This window comes from Oryx dammah, unplaced genomic scaffold (assembly GCF_014754425.2).
Source record: "Oryx dammah isolate SB20612 unplaced genomic scaffold, SCBI_Odam_1.1 HiC_scaffold_13, whole genome shotgun sequence".
NCBI lineage: Eukaryota > Metazoa > Chordata > Mammalia > Artiodactyla > Bovidae > Oryx > Oryx dammah.
This window is the reverse complement of record NW_024070197.1, coordinates 438243-452960: the sequence shown is the minus strand read 5'-3', so window position 1 is coordinate 452960 and position 14718 is coordinate 438243. Positions and strand designations below refer to the sequence as shown.

The 14718-nt window shown below is 45.3% G+C and overlaps 1 protein-coding gene across 2 annotated transcripts in view; it reads left to right on the top strand.

Annotated features, from left to right (window-relative positions):
- Positions 1-6819: 6819 nt before the first annotated feature.
- The window catches only part of LOC120871787 (zinc finger protein 345-like), a 32886-nt gene continuing 24987 nt past the window's right edge, over positions 6820-14718 (top strand). Inside the window, exons 1-2 of one of the 2 annotated variants that reach the window (XM_040251732.1) lie at positions 6820-7106; positions 8413-8539. In XM_040251732.1, coding sequence (XP_040107666.1) covers positions 7071-7106; positions 8413-8539 — 163 coding nt within the window. In that variant the 5' untranslated portion in view covers positions 6820-7070. The remainder of the gene's footprint in view (positions 7107-8412; positions 8540-14718) is intronic. The other variant, XM_040251734.1, reaches the window with a different exon arrangement.

Here is a 14718-nt window from a genome sequence, read left to right as displayed (position 1 = left end):
GTCAACTCTTCCCATGAGGTGGCCAAAGTACTGGAGTTTCAGCTTCAGCATCATTCCTTCCAAAGAAATCCCAGGGCTGATCTCCTTCAGAATGGACTGGTTGGATCTCCTTGCAGTCCAAGGGACTCTCAAGAGTCTTCTCCAACACCACAGTTCAAAAGCATCCATTCTTCGGTGCTCTGCCTTCTTCACAGTCCAACTCTCACATCCATACATGACCACAGGAAAAACCATAGCCTTGACTAGACGGACCTTTGCTGGCAAAGTAGTGGCTCTGCTTTTGAATATGCTATCTAGGTTGGTCATAACTTTCCTTCCAAGGAGTAAGCGTCTTTTAATTTCATGGCTGCAGTCACCATCTGCCGTGATTTTGGAGCCCCAAAAAATAAAGTCTGACACTGTTTCCACTGTTTCCCCATCTATTTCCCGTGAAGTGATGGGACCGGATCCCATGATCTTCGTTTTCTGAATGTTGAGCTTTAAGCCAACTTTTTCACTCTCCTCTTTCACTTTCATCAAGAGGCTTTTTAGTTCCTCTTCACTTTCTGCCATAAGGGTGATGTCATCTGCATATCTGAGGTTATTGATATTTCTCCCGACAATCTTGATTCCAGCTTGTGCTTCTTCCAGCCCAGCGTTTCTCATGATGTACTCTGCATATGAGTTAAATAAGCAGGGTGACAATATATAGCCTTGACGTACTCCTTTTCCTATTTGGAACCAGTCTTTTGTTCCATGTCCAGTTCTAACTGTTGCTTCCTAACCTGCATATAGGTTTCTCAAGAGGCAGGTCTCTTGAGAGACCTGGTGGTCTGGTATTCCCATCTCTCTCAGAATTTTCCACAGTTTATTGTGATCCACACAGTCAAAGGCTTTGGCATAGTCAATAAAGCAGAAATAGATGTTTTTCTGGAATTCTCTTCCTTTTTCCATGATCCAGCGATGTTGGCAATTTGATCTCTGGTTGCTCTGCCTTTTCTAAAACCAGCTTGAACATGTGGAAGTTCACAGTTCATGTATTGCTGAAGCCTGGCTTGGAGAATTTTGAGCATTACTTTACTAGTGTGTGAGATGAGTGCAATTGTGCGGTAGTTGGAGCATTCTTTGGCATTGCCTCTCTTTGGGACTGGAATGAAAACTGACATTTTCCAGTCCTGTGGCCACTGCTGAGTTTTCCAAATTTGCTGGCATATCGAGTACAGCACTTTCACAGCATCATCTTTCAGGATTTGAAACAGCTCCACTGGAATCCAATCACCTCCACTAGCTTTGTTCATAGTGATGCTTTCTAAGGCCCACTTGACTTCACATTCCAGGATGTCTGGCTCTAGATGAGTGATCACACCATCATGATTATCTTGGTTGTGAAGATCTTTTTTGTACAGTTCTTCCGTGTATTCTTGCACCTGTTCTTAACGTCTTCTGCTTCTGTTAGGTCCAGACCATTTCTGTCCTTTATCGAGCCCATCTTTGCATGAAATGTTCCCTTGATATCTCTGATTTTCTTCAAGAGATCTCTAGTCTTTCCCATTCTGTTGTTTTCCTCTATTGTTCTGCATTGATCACTGAGAAAGGCTTTCTTATCTCTCCTTGCTATTCTTTGGAACTCTGCATTCAGATGCTTATATCTTTCCTTTTCTCCTTTGCTTTTCGCCTCTCTTTTCACAGCTATTTGTAAGGCCTCCCCAGACAGCCATTTTGCTTTTTTGCATTTCTTTTCCATGGGGATGGTGTTGATCCCTGTCTCCTTGTACAATGTCATGAACCTCTGTCCATAGTTCATCAGGCACTCTATCTATCAGATCTAGGCCCTTAAATCTATTTCTCACTTCCACTGTATAATCATAAGGGATTTGATTTAGGTCATACCTGAATGGTCTAGCAGTTTCCCCTACTTTCTTCAATTTAAGCCATCTCTGTGGTCAAGGCCATTTCACATCTACCACCTAGCAGGTCCACATAGTGTGCTCAGGGAAATTTAACTCTGTCCCCCCATGTATTGGCCAAATCAGGAGTTACCTGAGCCCTAGGGGGTTCTTTCCTCCTCTTTGACGGTGTTGGGCGTAGACCTAACCCAGTGTTGATCCATAGAACATAATTCGACTTTGCTGGTAGTGCTCCAACAAAGACGACGGTTTTAAGGGACATGTTGGTGTCATGTGATACTTGCGATGAGTGTGTCCAGCTTGCAAGTCTTGGACTCCAGAGCTCAGCTACACATTGCTTTGAACAGTAACAAAGGCCTTACCCTTGAAGTCTTCATTAATCTTGACAGTTCTGTTCCTGTGTAGGGTAGTTTCTAATCTACAGGCAGGAAGGAGGGGGAAATTTTTTATAGATCTTACATGCTGTACCTGAGGAGGAGCAGCATCATGGCAGAAAATAACTTGGTGATTTTGACCAAATTTGCATTACTGCTCAGAGCCTCCTAGGAAAGACTGAAGGACTTTCTCTTCATTTGAAGCCTGTATGCTATACATTTTATGAGTCTCAGATGACTCTTAAGGAAGGGGAGTGGTTCTGAGAACCACATCATTTTTTTCTCTTACTTGGAGTTAAGATCACAGAGATTTCCATCACTGATGTCAGAACGTCTTCCCTAGGTCTACAAAGATCCACATTCCTTGATGGCCACAACCCACTGGTTGTCATTGGTTGTAAGAGAACCCTGAGAGATACAGAACAGTTGTATGGGGAACCATAAGTATGGAAACTCTAGTATATAGTGTAGAAGACTGCAGCCAGTTAGATGAAATGTACCTCTTCTAAAAATGTAGCTAGAGGGAATTCCCTGATGGTCCAGTGGTTAGGACTTACGATTTCACTGCCAAGGGCCCTGGTTCAATCCCTGGTTGGGGAACTAAAATCCCATAAATCTCAAAGTGACCAAAATAAAACAAAGTGTAGCCAGCAATGTTTCTGTGACTCTGCTGCAAATTTCAGGACTTGTGGGCATGCCTATCTTGTGTAGCTGAGGATGTTGTCAGGGAAATTAGTCAGGCTTTGAGGATCGCTGTAGCCTGTCATTGATGTTCACCTCAAGACCCTTACCACGCAGGGAGGAAAAAAGGGTATTCCGAGGATGTGGTGCTCGGCCTGTGCCGCACGCCTCCTGATGGACAGAAGTGTTGCTACTGAGACAAGACTGACCTTCCAGAGGGCATAAGGAGAGAGGTGCTGGAGTCCGTACAGTGTTTCTTAGCCTATTTTCCATAAAGAGTGGGACATGGGTGTTTTTTTTTTTTTTTCCCCCTTGAGCCAGTTTTTAAAGCTTTATAAAGATACAATTTACTTGTAATCAACAGCTTATAAGTAAAATATACAGTTTTACAAATTTTGACATATGTACAGACCTCTGAAAACATCATCCTACTCTTGATAATGACCAAATCTGTCATAGTGTATTTACTTCATGTCTTTTTATCATCTCTTCTTGCTTTCCCACCTCTCCAGGTAACCATTTATATAATAGATAACCTTTGCATTTTCTTATATGATGGGACTAAGCTGTTTTTTTTTTTCCCCTGGTTTTCTTTGTTTTGTAATTACTTTGAGATATGGGTATCTCTTTTTTTTCTGAGTCTTATCTTATCTTTGGATATGCCACTGTTGATTTACTTATCCATCTCTTTATGGTTCTTTAGGTTATTTCTAGGTTGTGACTATTGCAAGTAAACCTGTTACAAATATTTGTGTTAGTTTACATGGATGTGTGTTTCTTTGGTCTTGTGTCAGTAACTTAAACTGGGATGTCTGAGTTACAGGATAGATCTAAAATGATTGTACCTTTTTTTTTTTTTTTTTTTGCATATTAACTAGCAGTATGTTAGAGAGTTCTGCTTCTTCTACATCCCAGCTAATGCTTGATATGATTTATAGCAGCCCGTTTTAAAAACTGAATAGTGCTATCTCAAGGCTTCCCCAGTGGCCTAGTGGTAAAGAATCCACCTGCAATTCAGGAGACACGAGTTTGATCCCTGGGTTGGGAGGATCCCCTGGAGGAGGAAATGGCAACCCATGCCAGTATTCTTGCGTAGAGAATCCCATGGGCAGTGGAGATTGGTGGGCTGCAGTCCAGTGGTCACAAAGAGTTGGACATGACTGAGTAATGAGCATGCACACATACAGAGTGCTATCTCAGTGTGGTTTTAATTGCATTTTTTAATGATTTGTGGTTTTGAGCACTTTGCAAGTCTTTGCCACCTGTATATCTGTTTCTGTGCTGTTTCACTTCTTATTTGCTATTTTTTAATATGCATTATGACAGTTTCCCAATTCATTTACAAATAAGACGCTGAAACAGCAAAGACACGTGGAATTTTACTCTTCCTTAATGAGTAATATTTGCCACATGGAATCATTGTTTTTAATACAGGTAGGATATTTCCTCATTTTTCTTCAAATTGTCTGAGTTATGCACAATGTCATGACCACATCCCACACATATTTAAGATCAGTCTGCATTATAAACATGACCTCCATTACTTAAACCCAGGTATTCAATAATACAACAAATGTAGTCTTTATAGTGTTTCCCAATCACCACTAATTTGGAATGTGGTCAGAGAAGGAGCTGAAAATTTCTTTGTGTGTATGTGTGTTTGTGTTTGGCTGTGCTGTGTGGCCTGTGGGATCTTAGTTTCCTGACCAGGGATGGACCCTGCACCCCCTGCATGGAAGTTTAGAGTCATTTATTTTTTTGAACTTTCTATTTTTAGTAGAGTATAGCTGATTAACGATGTTGTGATAGCTTCATGTGAACAGTGAAGGGACCCAGCCACATGATATGTATGTACCCAAGCTCCCCTCCCATCCAGGCTGCCACGTGACATTGAGCAGAGTTCCTTGTGCTATAGAGTAGGGCCTAACTGTCCTGGAAGTGTGAAGCCACTGGACTGCCAGGGAAGTCCTTGTGGAGCTGAAAAATTCTATCCAAGTTCCCCCAGACTTTTGGTGGAAAACGACACGTGCAGGAGGAGACTGTACAAGTCAGGCGACCTGACTGGAGGCTCGCAGGCCTCAAAGACATAACTTACTGACCAGATGGGAGGCATGTCCCTGAACACACGGGCATCCCTGGAAACCCTCACTGGCCTCACCTTTTTAGCATCAGGGTATCTGAGTGGTCATGCTATTCTGAGTTGCCCCGCATGAATCACTGGTTACTTTGCAAGGGCTTCTTACGCCAAACTCTCCAAAACTCTTTATCTCTCCCTTTCTGTAACTGTTGACTATTTTCAACTGCTTTTACCTTCTGTGGATCTCACCACGTTTGGCTGCTTTTCCAGATATTTGGACTTCAGGGCCACTACTCACTCCTAGTTGGGGCAGCGTCTCATAAGAACTGGGGTGGGAGTGTACAGGGCAGGGGCCTGGGGCATGCACTCTTCGCTCTATACCTTAAGAGGGATATGTATCAAGTCTGCGGGGACACCTGTGATCTAAGGTTGTATCTCAGACAAGAGCAGTACAGCAGAGAGTGCCGGACCCAAAATGTCAGTTGGGGAGGCTGGGATGGTACAGGGGTCGCAGGAGACACCTAGCATGTCTGCCCATTGTGGAGAGGCACAAAGGACCCTCTGCGCTGAATCCTTGTTTCTCCCTCTAAAATCACCAAAGGCTAGGCCCTGCCCAGAGTTCCTGGCAGATCTGCCCCTGGAGGCTTCTGAGGGAGGCAGCGCAGTTCATGGGGATCCGCAGGCTCTCCAGCTTACCCAATAGCACCCCACCATCCGCCACTCATGCATCCAGTGGTGGTTGGTTCAGTCGCTCCGTTGTGTCCAACTCTGCAACTCTATGGGCTGCGGCATGCCAGGCTTCCCTGTCCTGTGTGGAGAAACCCGTGTCCATAACTTTGGTGCACCCTGGTAACAGAATGCACAAGTTGGGATTCTGTCTCTAAAGTGAAAAAGCAGGACTCAGCCTCTGAGTCAAAAATCTCCTATTTGGCCTCTGGAGCCAACTAGGGACTCACTAAGTGATTGGATTATCTAGGATAAATCATATTGTATATTGGTGCTCCCCAGGTGGTGGCGCTAGTGGTAAAGAATCCAGCTGCCAATGCAGGTGGTTTGAACCCTGAGACAAGAGTTAAATCCCTGGGTCAGGAAGCTCCCCTGGAGAAGGGCATGGCCGCCCAGTGCAGTGTTCCTGCCTGGAGAACGCCATGGACAGAGGAGCCTGGCGGGCTACAGTCCGCGGGGTCGCAGGGGCGGAGACGACTGAAGCGAATGAGCACGCACATGTGAGCTGGCTGTTTCATGGAGTCTGAAATATCTTTTCTCCAACAAGCAAAGCCTCTCCCTCCTTTGAGGTATAAGGACCACCGTCCAGCGTTCCTCCTTAGTCCTTTTAGCTTACGTGCGTGCTCAGTCGCGTCCGCCTCTTCGCGACTCCTTGGACTGTAGTCCGCGCCAGGCCCCTCTGTCCATGGGATTTCCCAGGCAAGAATAACTCGAGTGGGTTGCCATTTCCGTCTCCAGGGGATCTTCCTGACCCAGGGATCGAAGCCTGCACTGGTTGGCCGATTGTTTACCACTGTGCCAACTGGGAGTGGATGCCACGGTCCCTCAGTTCAGTTCAGTTCAATTCAGTTCAGTCGCTCAGTCGTGTCCGACTCTGCGACCCCATGAATCGCAGCACGCCAGGCCTCCCTGTCCCTTAGGGGGTTGCAAAAACCAATGCTTCAGATGAACAATAACTCCGTTCACTGCGCCCCTAGAGCGCAGACACTCAGAGGAGGGGGCAGGCCGAGAAGCTTTAATTAAGAGGCAACGACCAATCAGAGCGAGGGATTCCTGCGCCGGCGTATCGCTTGGGGGAGGGACTTCCGGCGTCCTCGTTGTGGCGGTGGTTTTTTCGCGCCCGTTGGGTCCTTTCCGGCTGCAGACCGTTGTGTCGGGATCTAGGTGACCGCACCGGGAGGGTGCGAGAGGAGAGGCTGTACGCGCTGCACAGAGGCAGATCTGAGACTCGGCGACGCCGCCCGGGTGCCCCGCGCTAGGCCCAGGAGAGGCCCTGCTGTGCCCGAGTTCTCAGGCCGCTTCCGGACCCGCTCCGGCCAGAGTCCGATGGCGGCGGCGGCGGCGCTGAGGGACCCGCCTCAGGTAAACGCTCGATCTCCGGGCCTGCACCGCCCTCACCCCACCAGACACTAAAGCTCCGAGCGCGAGGCTCCCGCTCAGGCGCCCGCAGCCGCGGGATCTAGGACGGTGGGGCGGTCGTGGGTGGGGCCCTGTGTCTGACGGTGTGACGGCCCGTGGGAGAGTGTGACGGGCGGAGGGACCCCCGGGCGCAGAAGCTTGGAGGTCGGACTGAGGCAGGAGGATGGGGAAACCTGGGTCCATCTTGTATGTGCAGTAAACAAGTGTGAGGTGAAATCAGGCCTGGCCTGCCAGAGAGGCTCTTCCTTTATTCTGAGGGACTTGGGAACCACGGAGAGTTTTGAATGGACAAGGAACACTGTCGGGGCTTTAAAAGTTTTCAAAAACCTGCTCCGAGAAGGAACGTACTGGAATGGGGTGACAGAGAAAGGCACAGGAAGTTGAGGCTTCGTCTCAGGTCTCAGGACCTGATAAGAGGCAGCCCTGAGGACCGAGGCGCAGAGGTTAGCTGGTTGACGTCCCTAGGTTCCAGTGCCAGGCGGGGATACAGGCGAGGTGATGCACACTGAGCCCAGCCGTGGTTGCCTTCGTTTCCCCCCAGGTCCTGAAGGTTGAAAAGGCGCATATGGAACCTACCAAAGCAGGAGAGGATGTCCCAGCCCCTCTCTGGTTCTGGGTGGCCAATACTGAAACAAAGTTCAGAGGGAAAGTAGACAGTGCTTCAAAACAGCATTCAGTGCTTCCCTGGGCATGGGATCCCTCCGAGATCTGGGGTAATACAGATCATGTTCGATTTTGGTGAGCACTCTCTGGATGTCATGTTCCAGCACATAGGCGAGTCCACAGAGATGCCTGTGATGTGGGGCAGGGTGGTGGGAGGGCTGCGGGAGTGCACCTGTGGGGGCTGAAGATGTGAAGTTTTGGTCAGCTGATGTGCACATCAACAGGAAGGACGGGTGTAGGGCCCACAGGCCCTGGTACTGGGGACTTAAGGGTGACAAGGAGACCAGGTTTGGCTGTGTCTTAGAGGCACAATGTGGGAGTCCTCAGGGGAATTACCTGGTGGGAGGGATGGGACCCTGTAAGCCAGGCCCAGAGTTTGCGTGGAGTTTATCCCTCCTGGGCACCGCCTTTTGTGGCTGACGGCTCAGCAGTGATTAACGGGACAGTGAGGAGACATCAGGCATCATTGGCACCAGACCCTGAGTTGACGAACTCTGGGGGAGGATGACTGGAATAGATGTGTGAGATGGATTGTGAGTTTTCAGAGAGAGAATGTTTATGGTTTCAGCCATCTCCTCCATGACAGGGTGGTGTGACCTTTGAGGACGTTGCCCTGTCCTTTAGTTGGAAGGAATGGAAGCTCCTTGATGCGGCTCAGAGACGCCTGTACCATGATGTGATGCTGGAGAACTATGCACTTATATCCTCACTGGGTAAGACTGCCGCCCTCCCCAGACTGACCTGGGCTAGGCTCTGTATCTTGCCTCACCCTCCTTTCCTCAAGAGGTGCTCTGTTCAAACACATGCACCTTGGGCACTGTTTCCTCGGCTTTCTGGTTAGTTGTTTTCATAGGTAGGGCTGGGTTGTTTGCACTGCCCTTGTCTCGCCTTGTGGCCCCAATTATTGTTATTATTTCCAAAGAGAAGGAAATAATATTACTGTTTTCCTTTACAGGGTCATTGTAAGAATTAAATGAGATACTGATATAGTTTCAATACTAATAATTGAATAAGCATAGGGATTTTTGTACTCAACCCTCATACGGATATATTTGAAGTCAGCAATCTTGCAGTGAGGCTAATGGATTGCATGTTCCTTCCCTTTTCCCTGGCCAGGCGGTGTATCCAGATCCATGGCACTTCTGTGTCCCTGGTTTTGTTCCCTTTTATTATCTCACATTTCCTCGTGTCTCTGTATGCCAAGAGTTGAAGGCCTTGTCATGGTCATAACCTGGATCGTGGGCTGTTTTTGAAGGATATCCTTTACGGTTCTGTCTGTAGTGTTTAGATCTCTTCTTTTCCTTTTCTCTTATTGAGTTATAATTAACAATACTGTATACATTTAAAGTGTACAGGGATTTCCCTGATGGTCCTGTTATTAGGATTAGTTCTTTCATTGCTGTGGCCTGGGTTCAATTCCTGGTTGGGGAACTGAGATCCCACAAAGCTTGAGGTGGTGAACTCTGGGGGAGGATGACTGGAATAGATGTGAAGATGTGAAATGAATTGTGGGTTCTCAGAGAATGCTTATGGTTTCGTCTATCTCATTCATGACAGGTGGTGTGACCTTTGAGACAGCCAAACAATAAAAAAAAGAATGTGTACAATGTTATGATTTTATATATATACACACATATTATGAAATGAGGACTATAATAAAGTTAATTAACATACCCGTTTCCTGATATATTTGTCTTTTTCATATGTGTGAGAACACTTAGATCTATGCTCTTAGCACATTTGAAGTGTACAATACAGCATTATTAACTATAGTCTCCATGCTATATTAGATCCCCAGAGCTTATTCCCCTATAACCAACCAACATTTTCTGTAGACCTGAGACCCCATTCTTTGTTTCTGTGGTTTCAACTCTCTTTTTCACGATTCCATATATAAGTGATACCATACAGTATTTGGGCTTCCCTGGTGGCTCAGATGGTAAAGAATCTGTCTGCAATGCAGGAGCCCTGGGTTCGATCCCTGGGTTGGAAAGATCCCCTGGAGAAGGAAATGGCTTCCCACTTCAATATTCTTGCCTGGAGAATTCCATGGACAGAGGAGTCTGGTGGGCTGTGGTCCGTGGGGTCACAAAGAATCAGACATGACTGCGCGACTTTCATTCATTCAGTCATACAGTACTTGTTTTTCTCTGGCTTATTTTACTTTGTGTTAAGCCCTCCAGGTTCATCAGTACATGCTTTCCTTTGTTATGGCTGAGTGATAACTCCATTGTGTACAAATACCAGACTATCCATTTATTGGTATACAGATGTAGGCAAGGCCCACCTCACAGATAGCGCAGGTTTGGTTCCAGACCACCACAATAAGTGAGTATGACCCTAAAGCAAGTGACAAGTTTTGTTTCCCAGTGAATGTAAGTGTTACGTTCACGCTGTGCAGTCGCCTAAGTGTGCAATAGCATTATCTATAAAATGACAACAAATAGACTTCAGTTAAAAGAAGTCTTCATTGCTAGAAAAATGTTAACTGTCATCTGAGCTGTATCTTTTTGCTCATGGAGGGTCTTCCCTTAATTTTGACTGATCAAGGTGCTGATTAAGTAGGTTGCTGAAGGCTGTGGTGGCTATGGCAATGTTTTCAAATAAGACGATGAAATGTCTTGCATGGGTGGACTCTTCCTTTCATGAATGATTTCTCTGTGGTATGGAATGCTGTTTGATAGCATTTTGCACACAGTAGAAATTGTTTCAAGGTTGGAATCAATCTTTTCAAACCCTATTGCTGCTTTATCAACTAAGTGTATGTAATATTCTAACTCCTTTATTATCATTCCAACATTCTTCACAGCATTTTCACCAGTGTACTTCATCTCAAGAAGCCATTTTCTTTTCCCATCTGTTGAAGTTTTGTTCTGAGATTGCAGCAATTCAGTTCTCTTCTAGCTCCATTCTAATTCTAGTTCTCTTGCATTTTCCACCACATCTACAGCTACTTCCTTCACTGAAGTCTTGAACCCCTCAAAGTCACCCATGAGAGTGGTCTTCAATCAACTTTTCTCCACATCCTGTTAGTGTTGATATTTTGATCTTTTCCTATATTCTTAATGGCATCTAGAATGATGAATCCTTTCCAGAAGGTTTTCAATTTACTTGACCGGGATATATTCGAGGAATCAGGCCTTCCCAAGTGCTCAGTGGTAAAGAATCCAAGTGCCAACGTAGGAGACAGGGGTTTGATCCCTGGATTGGGAAGATCCCCCGGGAAAGGAAATGGCAACCCACTCCAGTATTTTTGCCTGGGAAATCCCATGGAAAGAGGAGCCTGGTAGGCTACAGTCCACGGGGGTCACAAAAGAGTCAGATGTGACTTCGCGACTAAACAACAACAACAATTAGAGGAGTTATTATCTATGGTGTCTATAGCCTTATGAAATGTATTTCTTAAGGTTGGCAGTCTAGTCTACTTGATCCATGGGCTACAGAATGGATGTTGTCGTGCTAGGCATGAAAACAACATTAATGTACATCTCCATCAGCGCTCTTGGGCGACTGGGTCCATTTTCAGTGAACAGCAACATTTTGAAAACAATCTTTTGTTCAGAGCAGTAGGTCTCAACAGTAGTCTTAAATTATGCAGTAAACCATGTTATAAATATATGTGCTGTCATCCAGGCTTTGTTGTTCCGTTTATAGAATATATGAAGAGTAAATCTAGCATAATGCTTAAGGGCCCAAGATTTTCAGCATGATAAAGGAGCATTGGCTTCAACATCTAGTCACCAGCTGCATTAGCCCCTAACGAGAGAGTTTAGTATGTCCTTTAAAGCCAGGCATTGACTTCTCTCTCACTGTGAAAGTCCTAGATGACATCTTCCAGCATAAGACTATTTCATCTACATTAAAAATCTGTTGTTTAGTGTAGCAGTGTTCCTTAATTAGCTTAGCTAGATCTTTTGGATAACTTTGGTACAGCTTCTACATCAGCATTTGCTGTTTCACCTTGCGCTTCTGTGTTATGGAGACAGTTTCTTTCCTTGAAGCTCATGAACTAACCTGTGCTAGCATCAAACTTTTTTTTTTTTTTTTTTTTGCAGCTTCTCACTTCTCTCAGTCATCACAGAATTGGAGAGGGGTATGGCATCCGGTCCCATCACTTCATGGGAAATAGATGCGGGAACAGTGGAAACAGTGTCAGACTTTATTTTGGGGGGCTCCAAAATCACTGCAGATGGTGACTGCAGCCATGAAATTAAAAGACGCTTACTCCTGGAAGAAAAGTTATGACCAACCTAGATAGCATATTCAAAAGCAGAGACATTACTTTGCCGACTATGGTCCGTCTAGTCAAGGCTATGGTTTTTCCTGTGGTCATGTATGGATGTGAGAGTTGGACTGTGAAGAAGGCTGAGCGCCGAAGAATTGATGCTTTTGAACTGTGGTGTTGGAGAAGACTCTTGAGAGTCCCTTGGACTGCAAGGAGATCCAACCAGTCCATTCTAAAGGAGATCAGCCCTGGGATTTCTTTGGAAGGAATGATGCTAAAGCTGAAGCTCCAGTACTTTGGCCACCTCATGCGGAGAGTTGACTCATTGGAAAAGACTCTGATGCTGGGAGGGATTGGGGGCAGGAGGAGAAGGGGACGACAGAGGATGAGATGGCTGGATGGCATCACTGCCTCGATGGACGTGAGTCTGAGTGAACTCCGGGAGTTGGTGATGGACAGGGAGGCCTGGCGTGCTGCGATTCATGGGGTCGCAAAGAGTCGGACACGACTGAGCGACTGAAATGAACTGAACTGAACTGAGGGCTTGACTCCCTTAGGCTTTGGCTTACGGAACGTTATGCCTGGCTTCATCTTGTGTTGTTGTTCAGTCACTAAGTTGTGTCTGACTCTTTGGGACCCAGTGGACTGTGGCACACCAGGCTCCTCTGTCCTCCACTGTCTCTGGGAGTTTGCTGAAACTCATGTCCATTGAGTTTGTGATACCACCTAACTATCTCCTCCTCTGTTGCCTCCTCCTCCTCCTTCCTTCAGCCTTTCCCAACATCAGCATCTTTTCCAATGAATCAGTTCTTTGAATCAGGTGACCAGAGTATTGGAGCTTCGACATTTGTCCTCCCAGTGAGTATTCAGGGTTTATTTCCTCTAGGATTGACCAGTTTCCTCTCCTTGCAGTCCATCTGACTCTCAAGAGTCTTCTGCAGCATCACAGTTCCAAAGCATCAATTCTTTGGCACGCAGCCTTTTTGTGGTCCAACTCTCATATCCGTACATGACTGCTGCAAAAAATGTAGCTTTGACGATACAGACCTTTGTTGGCAAAGTGATGTTTCTGCTTTTTAATTAATATGCTATCTAGGTTTGTTATAATTTTCCATTCAAGGAATAAGTTCACTCAGACTCACATCCATTGACTCAGTGATGCCATCCAGCCATCTCATCCTCGGTCGTCCCCTTCTCCTCCTGCCTCCAGTCCCTCCCAGCATCAGAGTCTTTTCCAATGAGTCAACTCTCCACATGAGGTGGCCAACGTACTGGAGTTTCAGCTTCAGCATCATTCCCTCCAAAGAAATCCCAGGACTGATCTCCTTTAGAATGGACTGGTTGTATCTCCTTGCAGTCCAAGGGACTCTCAAGAGTCTTCTCCAACACCACAGTTCAAAAGCATCAATTCTTTGGCACTCAGCTTTCTTCACAGTCCAACTCTCACATCCATACATGACCACTGGAAAAACCATAGCCTAGACGGACCTTTGTTGGCAAAGTAACGTCTCTGCTTTTCAACATGCTATCCAGGTTGGTTATAACTTTTCTTCCAGGAGTAAGCATCTTTTAATTTCATGGCTGCAGTCACAATCTGCAGTGATTTTGGAGCCCAAGAAAATAAAATCTGTCACCACTTCCACTTTTTCCCCTTTGATTTGCCATGAAGTGATGGGACCAAATGCCATGATCTTAGTTTTTTGAATGTTGAGTTTTCAGCTAACTTTTCACTTTCCACCATTAGACTTGGGGCTCACTATTCTGTTCCATTGATCTATGTGTCTTTTTTTATGCCAGTACCATAATGTGTCAATTACTGTAGCTTTGTACTACTTTGAAATCAGGAAATAGGATGCCTCTCGCTTTGTCCTTCTTTGTCAAGATTGCTTTTGCTATTTGGAATTTTTTGTGGTTCCCTATGAATTTTAGGATTGTTTGTTTCTGCGGAAATGTCTTTGGAATTTTGATACGGATTGTTTTCTATCTGTAAATTGCTCTTGGTAAAATTAACAATATTAATTCTTGGAATCCTAGAACACTGGATATCTTTTCATTTATTTATGTCTTCTCCACTTTCTTTCATCATTGTCATATAATTTTCAGAATATAAATTTCTCAACTCCTAGGTTAAATTTATTCCTAAGGTTGTTTTCTTAATTTTCTTTTCTGACAGTTTTTACATTAGTGTATATAAATGCAACTGTAACCGATTTGTATATTGGGGGTTTTTTTGTCCTGCAACTTTCCTGAATTCATTTAGTAGGGTAGAATTTTGGGGTTTCTACATATAAGACTGTGCTACCTACAAACAGTTTTGCTTCTTCTAGTCTTGCTGTTAAAGTGGTGGACTCAATATGTCAGCAAATTTGGAAAGCTCAGCAATGGCCCCAGGGCTGGCAAAAGTCACTTTTTATTCCTATCCTGAAGAAGGACAATGCCAAAGAATGTTCAAACTACCATACAACTGTGCTTATTTCACACGCTGGCAAGGTAATGGTCAAAATCCTTCAAGCTAGGCTTCAACAGTATGTGAACTGAGAACTTAGAGATGTACAAGTTGGATTTACAAAAGGCAGAGGAACCGGAGATCAACTTGCCAACATTCATTGGATCGCAGAGAAAGCAAGGGAATTCCAGAAAAACATCTACTTCTGATTCATTGACTAT